Source organism: Postia placenta, assembly GCF_002117355.1.
Source record: "Postia placenta MAD-698-R-SB12 unplaced genomic scaffold POSPLAscaffold_8, whole genome shotgun sequence".
NCBI classification, from domain to species: Eukaryota; Fungi; Basidiomycota; class Agaricomycetes; order Polyporales; family Adustoporiaceae; genus Rhodonia; species Rhodonia placenta.
This window is the reverse complement of record NW_020169839.1, coordinates 1,971,593-1,995,830: the sequence shown is the minus strand read 5'-3', so window position 1 is coordinate 1,995,830 and position 24,238 is coordinate 1,971,593. Positions and strand designations below refer to the sequence as shown.

The following is a 24,238-nucleotide window of genomic DNA, read 5'->3' as shown; positions in this document are numbered from 1 at the left end:
ACCCCCATCGCACGCAGCTTCGGCCAGCATCAATGCGGTCGTCGGAAAAGGAAACTTCCCCGGCACATGCTTCGGCTGTGGGAAGCAAGGGTACCGACGCTTCGAGTGCCCCAATTGTAAGGACAAGCCTTACACAAAACACGCCGACGCGCGGGCTACGGTTGCCTCGGGCTCCACCCAGGCTGCGACAAGCGCCCCCGTCACGACATCACCCTTAGCAAGTATAAGTGCCGCTTCAGCGAAATCCGAGCAATTGGAGCTGGCGAACTTAATGGCACAGGTGAAGTCAATGCGCGAGGAGCTCGAGCACTATCGGGCGATGAAGGAGGAGGGTTTTTGATCCGGTCCGCGCTTTGTGCCGCACGCGTTGGGCCGCATATATCCTGTAACAAGTATAACGTATTGTCGACTGCAATGGTGTATGAATTGGACCAGGGGTCCCAACACTTTCACATTCCAGTCCGACTTCAAGGGAAAAGACGGCACAAGGACATAATCACTATGGTGGATAGTGGAGCCACCACAAAGTTTATCAACAAGCGATTCATTGAAGAGAATAAGGTGCAGACGCAGAAGCTAAAAGAGCCGATTCCGCTGTACAATATCAATGGCACCCTAAATAAAGACAGAAGCATCTCAGAAGTAGCAGTGCTACAGATGCACATAGGAGAACACGTCGAGAAGACAGTGTTCACGGTCACGGACATAGGTCCAGAAGATGTGATCGTCGGGTTGGATTGGCTGCGAGAGCACAACCCTGAAATCGATTGGGAGTCAGGCTCCCTGAAATTATCACGATGCCCTGAAACGTGCAGTACCAGAAAGACTGGCCAGATGGAGCAAGCAGCGACTACGCGTGATACGGGGGTCAGGCCCATGGCGCGCAGATGTTCGCCGAAGTCCAAACGGTCGGTCATAGGTGCCTGCCGGAGTAAGGTACTCCCGGACTTCGAACCCAAAGAAGATCCAGTGGGAGTAGAGTGGGATGAGACCGATTTGATCGAAGCCTGGGAGCAAGGTATCACGCTTCCCGGCGCCCCTTAGCTGCTTGTCGCAGCGGGGCATACGTACTCTCAGCTGTTCGCTGAGGAGGAGATCAAAAAGAAGGTCGTCAAAACCACCAAGGAGTCGGTACCCAAACAGTACCACGAGTTTCTGAAGGTCTTCTCGAAAGAAGCATCAGAGCGGTTACCCAAAAGGAAGCCATACGACCATGCGATCGAACTCGTGCCCGGCTACTCAACGTTCCACTCGAAGGTGTATCCCTTATCGAACAATGAGCAGGAGGAACTCGATAAGTTCCTAAAGGAGCAGCTGGTGAAAGGCTACATATGGGAATCAAAGTCGCCCATTTTGTCTCCCTTCTTCTTCATCAAAAAGAAGGAAGGGACACTTCGACCCGTACAGGACTACCGCCGGTTGAATGCGATTACCGTCAAGAATCGCTACCCCTTGCCGCTGATCGCCGAAATGGTAGACAAGCTCCGCGGTGCCACGCTCTTCACGAAGTTCGACGTCCGATGGGGATACAACAACGTCCGGATCAAAGCCGGTGATGAGTGGAAGGCGGCCTTTGTAACTAACCAGGGGCTGTACGAACCCCTGGTGATGTTCTTCGGCCTCACCAATTCCCCCGCAACTTTCCAGGCCATGATGAACGAGATCTTCCATGATCTCATTGTCGGTGGGAAGATCCTCGTGTACCTAGATGATATACTCATCTTCTCCACCAATAAGGAGGAGCATGAGAGGGTCACACGCGAGGTTCTTCGCCGCCTTCAGGACAACGATCTATTCCTGAAGCCTGAAAAGTGTGAATGGGATGTTCCCAAGGTCGACTACGTCGGCTATGTGTTCGGTGGCGATGAGGTGGCGATGGATCCCGCGAAGCTAAAAGGAATTAATGAGTGGCCGGTACCCCAGAACAAAAAAGACGTTCAGAAGTTCCGGGGGTTCTCCAACTTTTACCGCCGCTTCATTAAGGACTTCGCTAAGATCTCGCGACCACTCGACCAGCTCACAGGGAACGACCCATGGCATTGGGGCGAAGAGGAGCAGCACGCCTTTGATGAGCTCAAGCAGCTCTTCGCGATGACCCCAGTCCTAGCGCTGTACGATCCTAATCGAGAAACGCGCATTGAAGTTGATGCCTTGGGCTACGCCACTGGCGGCATGTTGATGCAGAAGCAGGATGATGGCAAGTGGCACCCTATCGCCTTCAGATCTCATGCTATGGACCCTGCCCAGCATAACTACGAGATCTACGATAAGAAGATGCTCGCGATCATTGAGGCACTAGATGACTGGTGCCACTATCTAGAGGGGTTACCCAATCAGTTCGAGATCGTGACCGATCATAAGAACCTCGAATACTGGCGCACGTCCCAGCACCTCACGCGTCGCCAAGCGCGATGGTCGCTGTTCCTAGCCCGCTTTGACTTCCGCATCACACACAAGGCCGGAACGTCGAACGGAAAGGCTGATGCCCTATCACGCCGATCAGACCATCAGATTGGCGATGAGGACAATAACACCAATCAGGTGGTTCTTAAGCCAGAGCGCTTCCGCATCGCCTCTGCCAGACGCGGCCATGCTTTGGTGATAGCTGATCAGTCGCTTCTGAAGCGCATCCGGGAATGTTCGGAGAAGGATCGGGAGGTGGCCGAGGCACTTGAAAAGGTGCAGGACCTTGGGCCGCCACGGCTGCAAAGGGGTTTTGAGGAGTGGAATGCCAAACAAGGGCTTCTGCTGTTCTGCGGGTGCGTGTACGTCCCAAAGAACGCGGAGCTCCGGCGGGATATGATCAAAATCCATCACAACTCGCCGATCGCCGGTCATGGCGGTCGTGCCAAAACCCTGGAACTCGTATCGCGGAACTACTGGTGGCCTGGGATGTCTAAATTTGTCAATGAGTACGTAAGCACCTGTGACGTGTGCAACCGTACCAAGACATTCCCAGCCAAACCCCAGGGTCCGCTGAAGCCAAACGAGATCCCCAAGCGCCCGTGGCAGATCATCACGACTGACATGATTGTTGGCTTGCCGATGTCCGATGGGTTCGACTCAATCCTGGTCACCGCCGACCGCTTCACAAAGCAGGTCCACTTCTCGGCCTGTCACGAGACCCTGACGGCAGAAGGTGCGGCAGACCTGTACATCCGCGATGTGTTCAAGCATCATGGGGCCCCGGCCAAGGTCATATCAGACCGAGGTCCCCAGTTCGCTTCGAAGTATCTCCATGCGGTGTACAAGGGACTAGGAATCGAGCCGGCGCTGTCTACAGCATTCCACCCTCAGACAGACGGCCAGACCGAGCGCTGGAATCAAGAAATCGAGCAGTACCTACGTGCTTTCACGAGCCACAGGCAGGATGATTGGGCGAAGCAGTTGCCGCTCGCGGATTTCGCATTGATCAACCGAGTTCACTCCGCGACCGGGCACTCCCCTTTCTTCCTGCATCAGGGGTACAATCCTGAGATCCAGGTTCGGATCAATCCGATGTCTGCAATGCCCGCGGCCGCTGATCGGCTCAAGATCCTGAAGGAGATTCGCGACGATACGCGCTCTGCGCTCGAGCTATCAGCTGAGCGCATGAAAGTGTACTACAATAAGCACGTGCAACAGGCACCGGTCTTCGTGCCAGGGAACAAGGTCTGGCTTGACGCTCGGAACCTTAAGCTGAAACAGCCGAGCAAGAAGCTCAGTCCCAAGTGCCTCGGACCATATGCCGTGCGGCGAAAGCTCGGAGACTTGGATTACAAATTAGTCCTGCCGAAGTCGGTACCGGTGCACCCGGTGTTTCATGTCTCCTTGCTTAGCAAGTACACGCGTAGCGATATCCCGGGTCGGGAGCCGGAGGAGCCGCCTGCGATTGAGGTTGAGGGCGACAAGGAATACGAGGTTGAGCGGATCAAGGATTCGCGGATCTTCCGGCGTCAGCTGCAGTACCTCGTCAAGTGGAAGGGTTATGACAACTCGCATACATCATGGGAACCGGCGCGCAACGTTGCCAATGCGCCGGCCCTCATAGCCAACTTCCACCGGAAGAATCCGAACGCCCCTCGCCGCCTCAATGCTGCTACCTTTGGTGGTCTCAACTTTCAGCCAATGCCTTCGTCACTGACTGAAGCACGCTGCCGCTCCGGGTGGGAGATGGGCAAGGGCGCCTCAAATGAGGTCATGCGCCGTTGAGGGGGGGGTAATGTCATGAGTTGGTACGGCGCCTAGCCGTTTTTTAATTTTTTCCTTTTCGCGGGCTCGAACCCGCGACCTCTGTACTACCTGCCTGATATGGACACGTTGTTATCTACTGTACGATTAGATTAGATGGGGCGGCAGCGCACGGCACAGCTCAGGCTCCGCTGACACAGCCGCTCTGACTCACCGGCCCCCGGGGCCGCGTCGGCATGCTGCGCACAGACCAGCTGCGCACGGACCAATGCGCACAGCCTGCCCTAATCTCCCCATGTATATAAGCCGGCCTCTGCTGCCCTAGGGACCTCAGTTTTGACCTCTTGTCCCTAGGTCAGTAAGCCCTCACTTGTATTTCCTTTCTTACTTAACTAACTAATATATTACTTGTCCCTAGCCTTAGGTTTGAGCCTCGCTCACCATCGCTTCGGTGAGAACCAGTTGGATGCCCCTCGCTTCTAGATATCTCCCTGTTGCTTGACCTCAAGTCGCAACAGAACCAGTCGAATGCCCCCAGCATCCTTGTTTGGTTTTCCCCTGTCACTCAACCCTAAGTCGCGACAGTTGTACTATATCAACTCAACCTAGTGTTCATGCATTGTGACCATGACCTGCCATTTCAACAGGTTCATGAGTTCATCCCCTACCACAGTGTTGGAACAACGGTGCAACAGTGTGGTGAGCATGTTTGTCCATGGGCAAAGCAATGCCTGTAAGGGACAATCATGTACTTTACATACATTGTGCACAGTCTGTCACAACTTGAGGTCAAGCGACAGGGAAGAGTCTGAGAGCTGAGGGTGTTCAACTGATCTCACTGAAGCAATGGTGAGCCATGCTCAAACCTAAGGCTAGGGACAAGATAATATATTAGTGAAGTAAGAAAAGGAATACAAAGGATGCTTACTGATCTAGGGACAAGAGGTCAAAACTAAGGTCCCTAGGGCAGCAGAGGCAGGCTTATATACAGGGGAAGATAAGGGCAGGCTGTGTGCAGCTGGTCTGTGCACAGCATGCTGACGCGGCCCCAGGGGCCGGTGAGTCAGAGCGGCTGTGTCAGCAAAGCACGAGCTGTGCCGTGCACTGCCATCCCATCTAATCTAATCATACAGTAGATATGATGCGTCCATCGGGTTCAAGCCCGCAAAAAGGAAAATTAAAAAACAGCTAGACGCCGTACCAACTCGTGACACAGTCATTATATACTACGATAGGGGCCTCCGGCCCCCGGGTACTCACACGCCTGAGCTTGCGAGCTTATTCCTGTGTGAGAACAACACCGGAAAGACCGCCGGCAGACAACGTCCTCAATGGACAGGGATTAATGGGTGATTAGGTTACAAACTGATGGGGCTACCTACGGCGCGCAACACCTACATAAGTCCTATTCCCACACCGGCGCATGACCACGTGACCCGGGCCGGCGGCGACGCTTGCCTGACATACCCAAAAGCCAACACTTCCCCTCAAGTGAGCTGCCATTAGCCTACACCCAATCAAAACACAAAGACATCCTCCACGACCGCCAAGCTCGCATGAGTCCTTTTGTCTGGACAATTCCGTTGAATGTGCCCAACCTTCCCATAGCGAAAACATGTCACCTTGCCTCCCGAAGCTCCCCTGAAGCCGCAACATTGGCGACAGTCACCTTGCCATTGTCCCGCCGCTTCCCGAGCCTCGTCTCCTCATTCAGCAGCTTTGCACACACATTGTCAAATGTGTGCTCCCTTGTCAACATCTCGTCAACCACCATGACCACCCACTTGAAGTCCTCACCAAGTCCCATGATGAGAACAAGGACCTTCTGCTGGTCTGATACCTCGACGTCGACATCCCGGAGCGCCCGTGCATAGCCTTTGACCCGGGAGATCCAAGCCTGTGCTGTCTCGCCGCCTTCCATCTCTGCGCGGTAAAACTGCCGCCACTTTGCCAGCTCCGTGGCGAAACCTCGTGAACGGTGCGCATCCTGGAGGACCCGCCAGCACTCACGGGGGTCCGTTTCGTCCTCCAACAGCTCCAACTGGTTGTCACCAACCCGGAGCACGATCTCCGCCCGTGCCTTGGCCATGTCGGCCTTCTTCCACTTCTTCAGCTCCTTTGCTAACGCCTCAGCCCCGTCTTCCCCCTCCTTGGGCTCCACCTCGACTTCCACTACTCCCCACAGTCCCTTCCTAACCAGCTCCGCCTCCATCTTCATTGCCCAGACCCGATACTTCCCCTTGACCAAGAGGGGGAACTTGGTGTCATGCTCCGAAGTCATGTTGGCGCCAGTACCAGACGAGAGAGTAGTATAGCGAGGTTCTAGGCAACAGCAAAGCACTTGATTTGTCGATCGGTTTGTGTGAGAACGACGCCGGAAAGACTGCCGGCAGCCAACGTCCTCGATGTACAGGGATCAATGGTGGATCAGGTTACAAACCGATGGGGCTACCTACGGCGCGCGACGCCTACATAAGTCCTATTCCCACACCGGCGCACGACCACGTGACCCGGGCCGGCAGCGACGCTTGCCCGACATACCCAAAAGTCAACACTCCGGGATGTCGACGTCGAGGTATTGGACCAGCAGAAGGTCCTTGTTCTCATCATGGGACTTGGTGAGGACTTCAAGTGGGTGGTCATGGTGGTTGACGAGATGTTGACAAGGGAGCGCACATTTGACAATGTGTGTGCAAAGCTGCTGAATGAGAAGACGAGGCTCGGGAAGCGGCGGGACAATGGCGAGGCGACTGTCGCCAACGTTGCAGCTTCAGGGGGAGCTTCGGGGGGCAAGGTGACGTGTTTTCGCTGTGGAAAGGTTGGGCACATTCGACGGAATTGTCCGGACAAAAGGACTCATGCGAGCTTGGCGGTCGTGGAGGATGTCTTTGCATTTTGATTGGGCGTAGGCTAACGGCAGCTCGCTTGAGGGGGAGTGTTGACTTTTGGGTATGTCGGGCAAGCGTCGCTGCCGGCCCGGGTCACGTGGTCGTGCGCCGGTGTGGGAATAGGACTTATGTAGGCGTCGCGCGCCGTAGGTAGCCCCATCGGTTTGTAACCTGATCCACCATTGATCCCTGTCCATCGAGGACGTTGGCTGCCGGCAGTCTTTCCGGCGTCGTTCTCACACGGAGCGCTCATGCATAGCCTTTGACCCGGGAGATCCAAGCCTGTGCTGTCTCGCCACCTTCCATCTCCGCGTGGTAAAACTGTCGCCACTTTGCCAGCTCCATGGCGAAAGCTCATGAATGGTGCGCATCCTGGAGGACCTGCCAGCACTCACGGGGGTCCGTTTTGTCCTCCAACAGCTCCAACTGGTCGTCACCAACCCGGAGCATGATCTCCGCCCGTGCCTTGGCCATGTTGGCCTTCTTCCGCTTTTTCAGCTCCTTTGCTAACGCCTTAGCCCTGTTTTCCCCCTCCTTGGGCTCCACCTCGACTTCCACTACTCCCCACAGTCCCTTCCTAACCAGCTCCACCTCCATCTTCATTGCCCAGACCCGATACTTCCACTCGACCAAGAGGGGGAACTTGGTGTCATGCTCCGAAGTCATGTTGGCGCCAGTACCAGACGAGAGAGTAGTATAGCGAGGTTCTAGGCAACAGCAAAGCACTTGATTTGTCAATCGGTTTGTGTGAGAAGGACACTGGAAAGACCGCCGGCAGACAACATCCTCGATGGACAAGGATCAATGGGTGATTAGGTTACAAACTGATGGGGCTACCTACGGCGCGCAACGCCTACATAAGTCCTATTCCCACACCGGCGCATGACCACGTGACCCGGGCCGGCAGCGACGCTTGCCCGACATACCCAAAAGTCAACATCCTGACCATGTGCTTCAACACACTGTTGAAACTTGAGATTGTGGTGAGCACATGCCATCACCGTATTTGGCATTGTTTGTAGTACCTCGCAGACTTTGCGTGAGCCATCCTGTATGTTCCTTACGTGTTTGACAGACCTCAGACAAACACAATATATCTTCATTGATCATTCTCACTTCGGGTCTCGGACGAACTTTAACACACACGGCATGTGACATGATGCCCAGTTCAGTTCAGCCGGCACCGTGACATGATGGCCGACCAGGGCTACCTTCGGAGACTCGAGCACCGATAGGTGCGCGACCCATTTTTGGACACTGCGGCATTTATTACTAGCCTATTATACATTGTTCCTGTAATATTAGTCGTAGTGAGGTAGAGTTGATGACCTTGCAGTACAAGTTCCCCTCGAAATCTCACAGTGATTGGTGATCGACTCATAAAGAGGCTCCGAATGGGTTGATTTTAGAATACAAGTTACTGTACATACTTCTTATACATTGTGAATGCTCTCTAAGGCTGCTTTGCAGATTAAGCAGGCGAAAGTACAAATTTCTCGCCATCGTGACAAAATACATTGCGCCGAGTTCAAAATTCGTTGTGACCGTGGCAAATGAACTCCCAGTCGATACAGTATTGGCCAAGTTGAAAGCCTTTTATGTTCTTCCTGCCGTATCAGCAGTCTCCGATGCAACTTATGAAACGCGACGCTGCTAGAGATCAAGCCGCAACACTGCTAGAGATCAAGCCGCAACGCTGCCATTTTGAAGAGACGTTCTAGAAGGCGCAATATAAACTGTATAGCAGTATTACAACAAGCGCTGTTTTCTCACTCATGCCATGGTCTCGACCGCCGCCCCGTCTTTCCCCTCGCCGTTCACTCATTCTCTTGTGATATACGAAGATGCGACCTATATGAACAGGCCAACTACGTGTCTACACGCCCTCTATCCGGCTCACGAATCATCGGAATCAGCGGCGACGATATGATAGATCTGCCAGTGATTGTCCCCATTAACATCCTTATACTAAAAATTACATGTGAACACCGTTTGTCGTACATGGGCGAGATCACATACCTCCTGTAGGATTGCATAATCTGGAAGGATGGATAGACGCTGTGTGATTCTCTCATCTATTGGCTGAGCCTCGGCGTATGCTGAATGGACGCCTTCACTGTCCGCAGGGATAACACATAGCTCTCCCCCTTCATCCCACTCCTTTGCCAGCTCAATTGCGTTCCACTCATCCGAATTGAAACCCACTCCTTTACCCCCAACGACGGTGTAGTCAATCTGATCCAGGCGGAGTCCGATCTCACCACCCTCCGGCTTGTTGATGTTAGCGAATGACACATACATGCCTTGTACCTCTGCGGAGCACAGTTGGCCTGCGCGCAGCACTCTCGGGTACTGTATTACCCAATCTCCCCATTCGGCGGCTCCCCCAACTCCGGGACGATAGTCGTTCTCGTCAAGTCCGCCAGCCTGCGCGCGCCGAGCCCACTCCCGAATCATGGATGTTGGCACCAGAATGGCCTCTGTCCAACTGTCCTTGTCACTATGGCCGTCATGAGAGCCAATAAAGAGAAGTGCAACGAGACCACGTTCTGGGGACGAGTAGAACGGATGGACCGAATTCCTCTGCGGGCATCCGCCCTTATGCATTGACATGAGTTGGGGCCAACCCCATAATTGGTTATCATGCATAGGATGATCCCATATGCAGCGAGATTCTCGGATGAGCGTTGGAGCACCAGTATACTCACTTTGTCGGTCTAGCACGAAGATATCAACGGCTCTACTGTCCGTCGCAAGTAGATGCCGACTGTCGACGAAGTCAAATGATTCATATTTGACTGTTACTTTTGTTTGTTGTAGACACTGTATGATCACGGTGTCAGGTTTGGTCCACACATATACACGGCATAAAGTACTTTCCCAAAGCAAATCGCCTGTCTTCCAATCCCACACCAGAACCGCATATTCATAGTTCCAAGAGCTAAGATGCGCTACGTAGTCGCCTTCTAGACGGGATTGGCGTCCTTCCTTGCGGTTTTCTTCGTCTAATTCGTCATATTTACCCGTGTCTGACAGGTTGATCTCACTGCGCGCAGCAAGAGCATGGGGTTGCCCATCTGTGAAAGACAGGATACGAAGTGCAGGGTACCGGCCCCTGTCTCTTCGTCAAATACTCGCACAAGAGTGATCAAAACGTTGCCTACCCTGGTTCGTTTGGCACCTGATCCCACCCTGTCACGACAACAACGCTCTGTGATGGATCCATACACATTGTCTCCAAGTCCATATCGAGCTGGTCGCTGTGGATAGACCATTGACGCTCTGAGACTCCAAGCACTGCGGATGGGAACTGGATGAATTCAATTCCGCCTCGCATGTCTGCCTGGGCGAAAAGACCACCAGGCGAGGTCGTCCACACAAGCGCCGTCCACTGTGGAAAGGACGACCCTGGCACAAGCTCTGCGGTGCGGCGCATGTGCTGCAGAGAGCGTAATTTCCGCAGTCTCTCCACGTAGGGAAGGGGGCATAAGGGCTCGTCGGCCATGCCTGCAAGCTCGAGTTCATAGAAATATTGCAAGGAAGTGGAGCCGTGTATAAGTTGTAGGAACATCCGGCACACCTTACGAACATGTACATGATCAGTTTAAGACTAATACGCTGGTGTGATACTACTCACTTGTTTGCAGTTGATCAGGCCGCGAGCATCGAGAAAGAAAAAGATCATCACGAGGAGCTCGACTGGCAGGTCCGTAACGGTACGTGTAGCCATAGCTGATCAGAGTTTCAATGAGGGATTGACGACCGGTATTGAGGAGTATGATCATCGCTTTTATAGCACAAGGGCTTCAGCGCTGACAAAGGACGACGCCGTCCAAGAACAAGGGAAGGAAGATCAGAATTGCACGCTCGGAGCCAATACGTCCGGACCGGACTGTTGTACTTCTGCAGGAAACCTTGTGTGTTGTGAACTCCTCATCCTGCGTGCGTTGCCTGGCATCCATACTCTCCCTGGATCTGTCGTGATGTGCGGAGTCCGATCAACGGCTTTGGCACATGGGTCGATCAGGCCGCGACGCTACCTTGGGGACTGCCCGCAAAGAAGGCACAGTACTTCCGCTTCAGTTCAGCGCTATGTACGGTACCATGTTCGCTGAAGACTGACGTCGAACGCGAAATGAGATTTTTGTCAAACATAGAAAGGTGACTAGAGTGCACTTGCAACAACCTAGGTTAGGTTGGGTAGAATGAACACTAATTCGTGGAAAGTACTAGAGTTGACGTTGAGGTGCGACGATCAAAGTGGCTAACATAAGCTGAAGGCACAAGAGCAGGACATCGGATACCACTCGCCCAGCTCCTTGTATTTTTCAGGTTGTGTGGTACCGTGATTGAAGAGTAACGAGCACGACGTGTATGCCCTACCCATCTGCCTGATTCACTGAGACCGTGCAAAAGCGTGCTCACTGCACTCGCCAGCTCTGGTGGCACAGAACGTCCAAGGACGAGCTTACCTATTATAGAGGACACCGTTGCCATATCGCGATCGTAGCCCGGAAGGGCCGAGGGGCCGAGATAGTCGGCCTCGGGCGTGCAGCTCATGACGCGTCTTACTTGGTCGTGTCGAATAGACTGTGGGTGACCGTTCGTGACCTCCCCGAAGACCTTCTCCCGCGAATGCTCTTTCTATTTCCACGCTTGTCGACGTCTATTTTGCGTACTGTTCCACGACACCCGCCTGAGATGCCAGCATCTCCTCCAGTGTCTCCTCAAACGGCTTCAGCTCGCGCCCCAGCACCTTCTGCAGCAGCGGATCCACGACGTCCAGCTCGCCGCGCACGAGGCCCTTGAACGTCGTCGCCCACGCGCGCAGGAACTCCTCGCCGCCGCGCGGCCCGTGCTTCCCGCGATTGTGCTGCACATACTCGTCCTCGGAGACGACTCGCAGCGTGACCGCGCGCCGCACGCGCGCCGAAATCTTCTCAGTCAGATCGCGGAGCGTCAGCGTGCGTGCGCCCGACAGGAGAAGCGTCTCGTTCGCGAAGCCGCCCTTCACAGAAGCGCGCAAGTGCCGGACGTGAGACGCGCGCCGGGAGTGGCAGATCGGCGACGTACCTGGACCATGATCCTCGCGGTGCCCTCGCCGAGATCCTCCCGGCACACCCACGCGATCCCGCCGTCGCCGTGCGGGACGCGCACCTCGTCCGCGCCCTCCGCGGGGTCGAAGAAGCCGAGGTACAGCGGGTAGCTCTCGCTGTAGATGCCCTCGCGCAGGACGGTGTGCGTGAGGCCGCTCTGGCGGAGGTACGCCTCGGTGTCGAGGTGCGCCTGCATGACTGCGGCGACGCTGCCGGTGCCGAAGGCGAGCGAGGTGTAGTAGACGTGCGCGACGCCGCAGCGCTTGGCGGCGTCGATGGCGGCGACGTGGTGCCTGACGCGCAGCTCGTGCGCGATGGACGGGTAGGAGACGATCAGAAGCCTGTCTGCGCCACGGAAGGCTGCGTCGAGGGAGGCGGGGTCAGCAAAGTCGCCGCGGCGGATTTCGACGCCCGAGCTGGCGATGTCAGGGGGAGCGCCGTCGGGGTTGTGCAGCGATACCACAATGTCAGATGCTATGTCGGTGAGCTTCGACCAGGAAGGCACGGCAGGCAGACGAGCTGACCGGGGACAAGCTGGAGTAGGTGCTTGAAGACGTGAGACCCGAGGCCGCCTGTGGCGCCAGTGAGGACGTACTTCATTTTTGGATATGCTTCGCGGACGCGTACGCGTAGTCTGCAGTTGGGGAGCACAGAGTACAAGAATGGGCAATTAGGCAACGCGTCTTGGACTATAGGGTCATGACAAACGATGATATCATCGGCTACACATTCGTCAGCAGACAGCGCGGATGCTGATCGAGATCTTCAAAGTAGAAGCGGGTCGTTAGGCGCCACAGCTCTCTTCTACTGGTCTCGCCATGCAGCTCTACTTTTTTTCATCGTGTTCAGTGGAAGCCGTCGACTTGTCTTCTGTCACGCTTTGAGCTAGTTTGGCCGACGCCTTCCGCAACCGACAGTCGAGGCTCCAAAACGAGTGGCGTATTCGAGAAGAGCGACAGCGTCACAGAATCTGCGTCTGCCAAGGCGCTTGACGGCTCCGGACAGTCGAGGGCTATAGTTGCAGGAGGATCTCTGGTCGTCTCGAAGAAGAAGATCAGGCTAGGATCACATGCAGAGGTGCTACTCCTGTGGTGCGCTCGTTGCGACGCATAGTGTCGATGAGGCGGGATGGATTCTGTTGACAGCTGCTGGCGTTCCACTTTGTCCTGCGAAGAGACACATATGACACAAGCTTGTCTGGGCGGCTTCCCTCGTTCGTTCTCTTCTGTGCGTAGAAGACGCATTCACTCTGCGCAGAACACGCTCGCCTCTCTTCCCCTTCTCCCGCTCCAACCGGCCTCATCGTCCGACAACGGGCGTGGATCGACCGAATACAATGTGCTCACTACATAAATCGCCCACCATCCCTGTCCTTTCTCCCCGTCCTCCCTCCTACCCGTCGCGCCCGGTCGGTTCTGTCTTCTTGTGAAAGCCTATATTCCCTCAGCTTTATCTTGGCTCTTTCTCCCCGCTTGGCCGGCATCTGTCTTCAAAATGCCTTCTGCTGGGCTTCCTACCGTATGTAGCCTCATGCATTCGCTGGCATGTTCACCCACGCCTACACTCGCAGAAAACCCAAATTCTCGTCGTCGGCGGTGGGCCTGCCGGAAGCTATGCTGCCGCTGCTCTCGCCCGAGAGGGATTTGACGTCGTACTCTTCGAAATGGCACAGTTCCCTCGGTATGCACGCTTCACAATACTACAGAGTCATCCTCCGTGCTCATACCGCGCGTAGCTATCACATAGGCGAATCCCTCATCCCCTCCGCACGCCATTATCTGCGCTTCATCGATGCAGAACATAAAATTGCTGCTCACGGGTTTACTCGCAAGGTACGCTGCGCATTCTTCTCGCTCCGTTACGTCTTATTCATGCCTTCTACTCTTTCCTGCCCGTTGTCGATAACAGCCAGGCTCCGCGATTAAATTCAATCAGTATATGCGTGAAGGGTGTAAGTATTTTCAAGTCCCGACCTGGCCGCGCATATACGCAAGACCAGTTTCGGGGCTGGTGTATACAAATGTTATGCTCACGACGCATCTAATCCACACACAGATACAGACTTCGTCGCACTTGGTGCAGATAACAACGCCTGGAACGTCGTACGCTCCGAATTTGACCAGCTGCTCTTGGAACATGCGTCCTCTTGCGGGGCACGCGTTTTTCAGCAAACGCGAGTGTCCGACATCATCTTTTGTGAGACCTCCCCTCAACACTCTACGAGTCGTCGGCCTCGAGCCTGGTCGCAGCGGGCACGCTCAGACAGCGGGACATCGCTGCCATCTGTCAACGAGGAGACAGAAGGTGTGAAGCGAGATCCAGGGCGCCCCGTGTCTGCGATGTATGAGACGGCGCTCGGCGGCAGTGGTGAAATTGGGTTCGACTTCCTGGTCGATGCTACTGGGCGTGCCGGGTTGATGAGCACCAAGTGAGCAGCTGTCGTGCCGTTATTTGGCGAATCTAACGTGGGCGTTGTACCAGATACTTGAAGAATCGCAAGTTCAACGAGACGCTCAAGAATGTCGCTGTCTGGGGGTATTGGCGGTGCACGGGGATGTATGGACAGGGTACAGACAGAGAGAACGCACCCTGGTTCGAGGCACTGAGCGGTAAGTCGCCTCCCTCGATCATCCCACAAGATCTCCGACTTTTTGCCTCTGTCTATTCACTTCGCTCACAATCGCTCCCAGACGAGTCAGGGTGGGCGTGGTTCATCCCACTGCACAAGGGCCTTACGTCTGTCGGCATCGTCATGGACCAGAAACAGCTCGGGCTGCGCTCGCGCGCGTCATCCTCCGCCGGCACGTCGACCTCTCCGCCCGCCGGCATGCGCCACCGCTCGCTCTCGATTCGCACATCGTCTACTCTCGCGGAGCGCTACCTCGGGATGCTCCCGCTCGCGCCGGGCGTGGTGGAGCTCATTGGCGACGGCGAGCTGGTGAGCGTGAGCGAGGAAGGCATGGACGAGGAGGGCCCGGCGGTAAAGAGCGCGAGCGATTACAGCTACTCGGCAGATACGTATGCGGGCCCCGGGTGGCGGGTCATTGGGGATGCTGGCGGTACGTGCATCCCGCCGCGGTCGGATTATGGTGTGTTGGCTGACGCGAAAGGCAGCGTTCATCGACCCGTTTTTCTCGTCGGGTGTGCACCTCGCGTTTACGGGGGCGCTCTCGGCCGCAGCATCGATTGCGGCGTCCTTGCGGGGCGACTGTAGTGAGTCGGAGGCGGCGCTCTGGCACAGCAGCCGTGTGGCGATTTCGTATACTAGGTACGTGCGCCGAACCTACCACTGGCCGTATTTTATGTCATCAGTGATGCTGACTTCTGTGCGCCGTAGATTCCTCGTCGTTGTGCTCAGTGCATACAAGCAGATCCGGGCGCAGTCTGCGCCTGTACTCGCCGACGTTGACGAAGACAACTTCGACAAGGCATTTGCGTGTCTTCGACCAGGTGCGTCCACACCCGTCGTCGCTGTATCGCACTCACTTATTCATTGTACCATAGTCATCCAAGGCGGGGCAGAGATGGGCGCGCGTTTGTCTGAGGACGAGCTGCAGCGCGCGCTCGACTTCTGTGTACATCTTTTCAGTCCGACTACGCCTGAACAGCACGACTCCGTCCGGAAAAAGCTGCAGGCCCTTGGTCTTACCGCAGACCACGACGACGGCACTGCCACGCGGCACGGCGACCCCAAGGGCGCTGACGCTATGGACGTCCGCGCCCCCGTCATCAGCCCCGCGAAGCTGGACCAGCTCGCGCGCCGATACGCGTCGCCGTCAACGACTGCGGCTGCAAAAGCAGACAACTTAGAAGTGAAGATGGTGCTAGAGAAGGTGAACGCGCGCCGGGTCATACATGCGGAGCACGGCAACGGGCTGAACAGTCTGGAGGAGGAGGCGGTGGAGGGGTTTGTGGTGCGGTTGCAGACGGGGCAGTTGGGGCTGGTTAAAAATTGTGTAACACTGGCATTGTAAAGCGAGCAATTGAAGAACAAATTGAGCCCCTCGCGGCTATGATGGGGTTGAAACCTGTAGCAACAACAGGGGGAGGCACGAGCGTAGATCTGTAACGTAGTACAGTCCTCAGTGCACGCTCGGGAGAGCAAAGACTAAAATGTATATTAGCATACCTGTAACGTAGTACAGTCTAACGACATGGTAAGCTACGGTATGCGGACATGACAGACAACTTTGCACTTACCCTCATTGCACGCTCGGGAGAGCAAAGACTGAGGGTCAAGATGCAGGCACTCAGGTAAAATAGCTACAGTCCGTTAGGGGCTAGGTACAGTAAGGTACGTACGCGCTACCGTAACGGGTAATGATGGATATGATACTGACAGCGTGAGTGTCGGGGCGAATCAGAAAGAGCGCCGCGCCGATGCAGTAAGGTGCGGCGCGGGAAGGCGGAACAGCGTGAACTAAAATAAGAAACACACGGGTATGGCGCGCAACCGGTCCCGGAGCGCGGCGGACGACGCACGGATTGTCGTGCTCCAACACTCCCCCTCAATCCTGCAACAGTCCAAGCGCGTGAGCGACGTGCTTGACCTTGGGACTGGAGAGCGCCTTGGTGAGCGTGTCGGCGACCATATCCTCAGTAGGACAATAGATGAGCTTCAACTTTTTGTCTTGCACGATCCAGCGGATGAAATGGAATCGTATGTCGATATGTTTTGTACGGGCGTGGTACTGATGATCTTGCGTGAGCGCAATAGCAGATTGGTTGTCGGATTTGAGCGTGATGGGGGAATCAAAAGGTGCGAAGATCTGTCTGATGAGCGATCGGAGCCAGAGAGCTTCCTTCGAGGCATGAACTATCGCGACGTACTCGGACTCCGTAGTCAACAGGGAAATAATCTCCTGCCACTTCGATGCCCATGAAACAGCCCCACCGTCGATGAGAAATGCATAGCCAGAGATGGCCTTGCGATCCTTGTGCATGGAACCGTCTGCATCCATGTAGCCGACGAGGTCGAATTGTGCGGCGCCATAGGTGAGCTTCAGAGTCTTGGTGCCAGCCAGATACTGAAATACGCGCTTCACTGCATCCCAATGCGCACGGCCAGGGTTGTTGGAGAAACACGACAGCACAGACATGGCATACGTGATGTCCGGGCGCGTCCCCAGTGAAGCATACATCAGAGACCCTACGGCCTCACGATAAGGCACGTCGCACATGGCAGCAGCTTCAGCAGGCGTTTGCGGCGACTGCGCAGAGGACAGGTGAGTGGTGGGCTCCATGGGTGAGGCAAGGGACTTCGCGTCTTCGAGGTTAAAATGATGGATGATTGAGTCAAGGTACGACACCTGCGACAGTGAGAGCATCCGCTCTTCCCGGTTTCGCTCGACAGCAAAGCCGAGGATCCAATGGATGGGCCCCTCGTCCGTGATTTCAAAATCCTTGCGCAGGTTCGTCTTCACCTCGTCCATCAGTCTGTTACCCGATGTGACGATGGTAAGGTCATCAACGTGCACGCCCATTGCAATGAGTGAGTTCTTCTCAACATGGAAGAAAACCGCTTGATCCACATCGTACTGCGCCATCCGCAGGTGGGTCTGGAGCATCCGCAAGAGCTTCTTGTGCCAGTGGCGTGCGCTCTGTCGAAGGCCGTACAACGGGCGAAGGAGGCGGAGAACGAGGGTCTTATCATTGGTGAGTTCCACACCAGGTGGCAGGGACATGTAGATGACCTCATTTTCTTCGAATTCTCCATGCAGGTATGCATTTTTTATGTCGACTTGGTGAACCTCAAAATTATGGCGTGCTGCGAAAGCAAGGAGGATCTGTATTGATGCCATTTTGGCTACCGGCGCATAAGTGTTGAAGAAATCGACACCGGGCACCTGGGAGAAACCGCACGCAACAAGACGAGCACGGTAGCGGTACATGCTTCCAGCTGCATCCTTTTTTGCGTGGAATACCCAGCGGCAACTTACGATGTTCACACCCAGTGGGGGCTTTTTGAGGTGCCAAGTACCATGCGCTTCAAGTGCGCGGATCTCCTCAAACATTGCCTCAAACCAGCGCAGCCATTCAGGTCGGCGGTGAGCCTCATTGATTGAGCAGGGGTCAAGGCCTTTGGCATCAGCAACGTGCATGGCCATGGCTGCACCTGTGATCTCCTCAACGAGCTCGGCAATGACAGCTGTGGGAGCGTCCTCATCTGGGACTGGAACACCCCATGTGTCGCGACTTGAGGTCAAGCGACTAGAGAAAACTGGAAGGCTGGGGGCGTCCGACTGATTCTCACCGAAGCGATGGTGAGCGAGGCTCAAACCTAAGGCTAGGGACAAGTAATATATTAGTTAGTTAAGTAAGAAAAGGGATACAAATGAGGGCTTACTGACCTAGGGACAAGAGGTCGAAACTGAGGTCCCTAGGGCAGCAGAGGCCGGCTTATATACATGGGGAGATTAGGGCAGGCTGTGCACATTGGTCCGTGCGCAGCTGGTCTGTGCGCAGCATGCCGACGCGGCCCCGGGGGCCGGTGAGTCAGAGCGGCTGTGTCAGTGGGGCCCGAGCTGTGCTGTGTGCTGCCGCCCCATCTAATCTAATCGTACAGTAGATAGTGACGCGTCCATATCAGGCAGGTAGTACAGAGGTTGCGGGTTCGAGCCCGCAAAAAGGAAAAAATTAAAAAAACGGCTAGGCGCCGTACCAACTCGTGACACCGTGGAAGTGTCCTATCTGCTCCCCTTTCTGCCAGCATGTCGCTAACTTTCTGCGACGGTTTGCAAATGCGAACTGGACGCAGTGTAGGTGGCAGATCCGGGAGCGCAGGCTTTGAAGGCGGTGGTGGCATATGCAGCTTGGTAAGTGCATCGTCTTGTGCATCGGACTTGCTGGCTGACTCAGAGGTAGCATCAGAGGGTTCAGGAGGAGCGGTGGACACAGGCTTGACATAGCTTGACTTCACTCCCTCCTCCTCAAGCTCAGGACCATCGTCCTCGAACAGCACAGCGGCGGGAGCGCTGGCAAAGCACAGGTTCCGCTCAATGGTGACACGATGAGCATCCGGCCACCATACACGATGACCCTTGCTCTGTGAGTTGAAACCCACCCAGCGCGCAGCCTTAGCACGCTCGCCAAGCTTCCCGGTGGACGTATCGTGTACCCACACCTGCGCATCCCACACCGGCAGCCCAGCCAGGCCAGGAACATGCCCAGTGAGGGCCTCATAGGGTGTCCTTCCACCAAGCGCCTTCATCGAGGTACGGTTTTTCAACCACACAGCGTGCATGACAGCCTCTCCCCACAGGAACTTTGGCAAGCCGGACACAATGAGGAGCACGCGCACCTTCTCCATGAGGGTGCGATTCAGTTGCTCGGAAACTCCAGCCTCCTCATGCGTGTCGTGCACGGAGAGCTTTGCAAGGGTGCTGTCATGAGTTGGTTTGGTGTCTAGCCGTTTTTTAATTTTTTCCTTTTTGCGGGCTCGAACCCGCGACCTTTGTACTACTTGCCTGATATGGACGCGTCGTTATCTACTGTACAATCAGATTAGATAGGACGGCAGTGCACAGCACAGCTCGGGCTCCGCTGACACAGCCTCTCTGACTCACCGGCCCCAGGGCTGCGTCAGCATGCTGCGCACGGACCAGCTGCGCACGGACCAGTGCACACAGCCTGCCCTTATCTCTCCATGTATACAAGCCGGCCTCTGCTGCCCTAGGGACCTCAGTTTCGACCTCTTGTCCCTAGATCAGTAAGCTCATGTACTTACTTACCTTTCCAATGCTAACTTACTTGTCCCTAGCCTTAGGTTTGAGCGTTGCTCACCATCGCTTTGGTAAGAATCAGTCAGACGCCCCCAGCCTTCAGATCTTTCTCCAAGTTGCTTGACCTCAAGTCGTGATATTAGGTCGAAACTCCCCAAGCTGCCGGCGCCCTCTCGGGACTTCCTATATTCACTTTCCTTTCCCACAGGTCAGGTGGTGCGCACCCCTACAATACTCTACGATACATATGATACGTAGATAGCCCTACATACATCACCACCCCTCGAGGAACGAACTCTTCAACATCTGCACTTCAGTGGGCAGTGTTTGTCCTCACGGACGCGTGGTCTAGGTTCCTGCTGCATACTAGCCAAAAGCAGTACTGGGCCCCACGTGAACTGCGAACCTCAGGGTCTTCTCGGGCACCGTAGCGTAAGCTAGTGTAGTACGGCCACTTTTAGTACGTGCACCTCCCCGTCCTCCCCCCATCCAACGTGGCTGCCTGCCAAGGCCAAGTTCACACATTTGACTCACAGGACCTCATCGACGTCTATATCCCAGATGGCCCTAAGACTGTCATCTACCGCTGTGAGCAGCAGCCGTGCCCCAACCGGACACCCCAATTGATTGCGGAAGATTACCCACGCTACAAGGTGATCAGAAGGGCCCAACATCTGCTCAGCCCTCGAAGTACCCTTGCCTCTCGATCTGCCTCGCAGCACTCTTGCCCTGTCTCCCCTACCTCCCGCCTTCCCCAAACTGTCGCCGAATCCAGTCAAGTACGAGAAGATCTCCCTCCAGACCCTGCGCCAGAGCCTGAGCCTGAGGAGGGTGTGGGTGAAGAAGGAATCTCGGAGTCTGAGTCCGAGGATTCTGTTGGGTCCGCCTCGCCGACAGCGCTCGCCCCCGCGTCAGCAGTCCCTGACGTATGTGACCCCCCCACCAAACTTCCTTTGGCGCCTTCACCACCATCACTGCTGCGAGGCTGCTTGCGCACTTGCTCCCCTCGTAGTCCGACCAGTGGAGGGCCACCACAGCCGCCTCCGCCCCGCAGCATCCTCCGTCCCCCCCGATGCCGGTAATGTCTTCCCCCACAACCGCCCCCAACAAGGAGACCCTGAAGCTCCTTCTCCCACTCCGATACGATGGCAAGACTGTCATTGAATGCGACAGATTCTTGTCGCAACTCCGTATCTACTGGTTGATCAACACGTCATTGATGACCATTGAGCTCAAGGTACAAGTTGCGCTGAGCCTGCTCGATGGCGATGCCTGCGCCTGGGCCACGCCTTACTTTGCCCAACTCGCGTTGGTGCAGATGGGTGTGCAAAAGGTTACAACCCCCTTCAGGAACGAAGCGGCCTTCACCGCTGCCTTTAAGGCCTGCTTCGGAAATCTCGACGACGCGGCAGCAGCACAAGTAGAGCTGATGAAGCTCTGTGCGGACAAGTCGGTCCGCGAAAAATGCACCGCTGCGGAGTTCTCCGCGCTGTTCAAGGGTCCGGCGGACCGTTCCGGGTATGGGGACCTGGAACTATGCGACAAGTACCTGAGCGGCATACCCTCCCGCGTATATTGCAAAATCGAGCTCGAGACCTTCACCACGTGGCGAGCCGCTGAAAAGTGAGCCACTGAGGTCGAGCAGATCCTCGACATCAGCCGGGCCCGTCAGCCTGAGTTGAACAACTTCTTCTCGGCTCAAGGACGAGGGCGCGGAGGGGCACGTGGTGGTGCACCCTCGACGCATGCAGCTTCGGCCAGCATCAATGTGGCCGTCAGAAAAAGAGACTTCCCCGGCACCTGCTTCGGCTATGAAAAGCAAGGGTACCGATGTTTCGAGTGCCCCAACTGTAAGGACAAGCCTTACACAAAACGCGCCAACGCGCGGGCTACGGTTGCCTCGGGTTCCACCCAGGTGGTGACAAGCACCCCCGTCGCTTCATCCTTGGCGAGTACAAGCGTCGCTTCAGCGAAATCGGAAAGTTCCGAGCTGGCGGACTTGATAGCACAGATAAAGTCGATGCGCGAGGAGCTTGAACATTATCGGGCGATGAAGGAGGAGTCTTTTTGATCCGGTCCGCGCTTCGTGCCGCACGCGTCGGGCCGCGAGTATCATGTAACAAGTACAATGTATTGTCTTCTGCAATGGTGTACAAGTTGGACCAGGGGTCCCAGCACTTTCACATTCCAGTAAGACTTCAAGGGAAAAGATGGCACAAGGACATAATCGCTATGGTGGACAGCGGAGCCACCACAAAGTTTATCAACAAACAGTTTATCACAGAAAATAAGGTGCAGACGCGGAAATTAAAGGAACCGATTCCACTATACAATATCGATGGCACCCTAAACAAAGATGGGAGCATCTCGGAAGTAGCAGTGCTACAGATGCAAATAGGAGAACACGTCGAGAAGACGGTGTTTACAGTCACGGACATCAGTCCAGAGGATGTGATCGTTGGGTTGGATTGGCTACACGAACACAACCCCGAGATCGATTGGGAGTTGGGCTCCCTAAAGCTATCACAATGCCCTGAAACGTGCAGTACCAGGAGGGCTGGCCGGATGGAGCAAGCAACGACTGTGCGTGATACGGGGGTCAGGCCCACAGCGCGCAGGCGTTCGCTGAAGCCCAAATGGTCAGTCATGGGCGCCTGCCGGAGCAAGGTGCTCCCGTACTTCGAACCTGAAGAAGATCCAGCGGAAGTAGAGTGGGATGAGACCGACTTGATCGAAGCCTGAGAGCAAGGTATCATGCTTCCCGGCGCCCCTCAGCTGTTCATCGCAGCCGGGCATACGTACTCCCAGCTGTTTGCTGAGGAAGAGATCAAAAAGAAAGTCGTTAAGACCGCTGAGGAGTCGGTACCTAAACAGTACCACGAGTTCCTGAATGTCTTCTCCAAGGAAGCATCAGAACAGCTACCCAAAAGGAAGCCTTATGATCATGCGATCGAACTCGTACCTGGCTACTTGATGTTCCACTCGAAGGTGTACCCCTTGTCGAGCAACGAGCAGGAGGAACTAGACAAGTTCCTAAAAGAGCAACTAGCGAAAGGCTACATACGGGAGTCGAAGTCGCCCATTTCATCCCCCTTCTTCTTCATCAAAAAGAAGGAAGGGACACTTCGACCCGTGCAGGACTACCGCCGATTGAACACAATCACGGTCAAAAATCGTTATTCCTTGCCGTTGATCGCTGAAATGGTGGACAAGCTCTGCGCTACGCTCTTCACAAAGTTCAATGTCCGATGGGGATACAACAACATCCGGATCAAAGCCGGTGACGAATGGAAGGCGGTGTTTGTGACTAACCAAGGGTTGTACGAGCCCTTGGTGATGTTCTTCGGTCTCACCAACTCCCCCGCGACCTTCCAGGCGATGATGAACGAGATTTTCCACGATCTCATCATCAGCGGCAAGATCCTCGTGTACCTGGACGACATACTCATCTTCTCCACCAATAAGGAGGAGCATGAGAGGGTCACACGCGAGGTTCTTCGCCGCCTTCAGGACAACGATCTATTCCTGAAGCCTGAAAAGTGTGAATGGGATGTTCCCAAGGTCGACTACATCAGCTATGTGTTCGGTGGCGATGAGGTGGCGATGGATCCCGCGAAGCTAAAAGGAATTAATGAGTGGCCGGTACCCCAGAACAAAAAAGACGTTCAGAAGTTCCGGGGGTTCTCCAATTTCTACTGCCGTTTCATTAAAGACTTCGCTAAGATCTCGCGACCACTCGACCGGCTCACAGGAAACGACCCATGGCATTGGGGCGAAGAGGAGCAGCACGCCTTCGACGAGCTCAAACGGCTCTTCGCGACGACTCCAGTCCTAGCACTGTACAATCCCAATCGGGAGACGCGCATTGAGGTCGACGCCTCAGGATATGCCACTGGCGGCGTGTTGATGCAGAAGCAGGATGATGGCAAATGGCACCCTATTGCCTTCAGATCCCATGCGATGGACCCAGCACAGCGGAACTACGAGATCTACGATAAGGAGATGCTCGCGATCATCGAAGCACTGGACGACTGGCGCCACTATCTCGAGGGCCTACCCAATCAGTTCGAGATCGTGACCGATCATAAGAATCTCGAGTACTGGCGCACGTCACAGCACCTCACGCGTCGTCAAGCGCGATGGTCACTGTTCCTGGCTCGCTTCGACTTCCGCATCACGCACAAAGCCGGGATGTCGAATGGAAAGGCTGATGCCCTGTCGCGACGATCAGATCACCAGATCGGCGATGAGGACGATAACACCGATCAGGTGGTTCTCAAACCGGATCGCTTCCGCATCGCCTCCGCCAGGCGCGGTCATGCCCCAGTGACGGGCGATCAATTGCTTCTGAAGCGCATCAGGG

At 55.3% G+C, this 24,238-nt stretch overlaps 6 protein-coding genes across 6 annotated transcripts in view; 4 read left to right on the top strand and 2 right to left on the bottom strand.

The window, feature by feature from the left end:
• Window positions 1–340, top strand: part of POSPLADRAFT_1057659 (hypothetical protein) — a gene marked incomplete at both ends in the record, with an annotated part of 543 nt that extends 203 nt beyond the window's left edge. The window contains one exon of the mRNA XM_024480942.1: window positions 28–340. Within this exon, the coding sequence (XP_024338679.1) occupies window positions 28–340 (313 nt within the window). The remainder of the gene's footprint in view (window positions 1–27) is intronic.
• An 8,401-nt stretch (window positions 341–8,741) lies between these two features.
• On the bottom strand, window positions 8,742–10,788 carry POSPLADRAFT_1144209 (hypothetical protein; the record flags this gene model as incomplete). The annotated part of the gene is made up of 5 exons (XM_024485672.1): window positions 8,742–8,775; window positions 8,959–9,026; window positions 9,078–10,173; window positions 10,223–10,638; window positions 10,696–10,788. 5 exons carry the CDS (start codon window positions 10,786–10,788, stop codon window positions 8,742–8,744), a joined length of 1,707 nt encoding a protein of 568 aa, XP_024338678.1.
• Window positions 10,789–11,724: 936 nt separating this feature from the next.
• Window positions 11,725–12,754, bottom strand: POSPLADRAFT_1144185 (hypothetical protein; the record flags this gene model as incomplete). Its single annotated transcript, XM_024485668.1, has 3 exons — window positions 11,725–12,066; window positions 12,132–12,628; window positions 12,679–12,754. 3 exons carry the CDS (start codon window positions 12,752–12,754, stop codon window positions 11,725–11,727), a joined length of 915 nt encoding a protein of 304 aa, XP_024338677.1.
• Window positions 12,755–13,648: 894 nt separating this feature from the next.
• Window positions 13,649–16,128, top strand: POSPLADRAFT_1047116 (hypothetical protein; the record flags this gene model as incomplete). The annotated part of the gene is made up of 10 exons (XM_024479211.1): window positions 13,649–13,672; window positions 13,725–13,834; window positions 13,890–13,986; window positions 14,063–14,105; window positions 14,210–14,256; window positions 14,646–14,763; window positions 14,845–15,213; window positions 15,269–15,422; window positions 15,492–15,604; window positions 15,659–16,128. The coding sequence occupies 10 exons, from the start codon at window positions 13,649–13,651 to the stop codon at window positions 16,126–16,128; spliced, it is 1,545 nt and encodes a 514-aa protein (XP_024338676.1).
• A 2,240-nt stretch (window positions 16,129–18,368) lies between these two features.
• Window positions 18,369–18,751, top strand: POSPLADRAFT_1144550 (hypothetical protein; the record flags this gene model as incomplete). The annotated part of the gene is made up of 3 exons (XM_024485707.1): window positions 18,369–18,461; window positions 18,575–18,644; window positions 18,720–18,751. Coding segments are annotated over 3 exons (195 nt in total), but the record flags the coding sequence as incomplete, so codon positions are not given.
• A 113-nt stretch (window positions 18,752–18,864) lies between these two features.
• On the top strand, window positions 18,865–21,502 carry POSPLADRAFT_1145133 (hypothetical protein; the record flags this gene model as incomplete). The annotated part of the gene is made up of 5 exons (XM_024485770.1): window positions 18,865–18,969; window positions 19,729–19,862; window positions 20,256–20,307; window positions 20,412–20,801; window positions 20,888–21,502. 5 exons carry the CDS (start codon window positions 18,865–18,867, stop codon window positions 21,500–21,502), a joined length of 1,296 nt encoding a protein of 431 aa, XP_024338674.1.
• Between the last annotated feature and the right edge of the window lie 2,736 nt (window positions 21,503–24,238).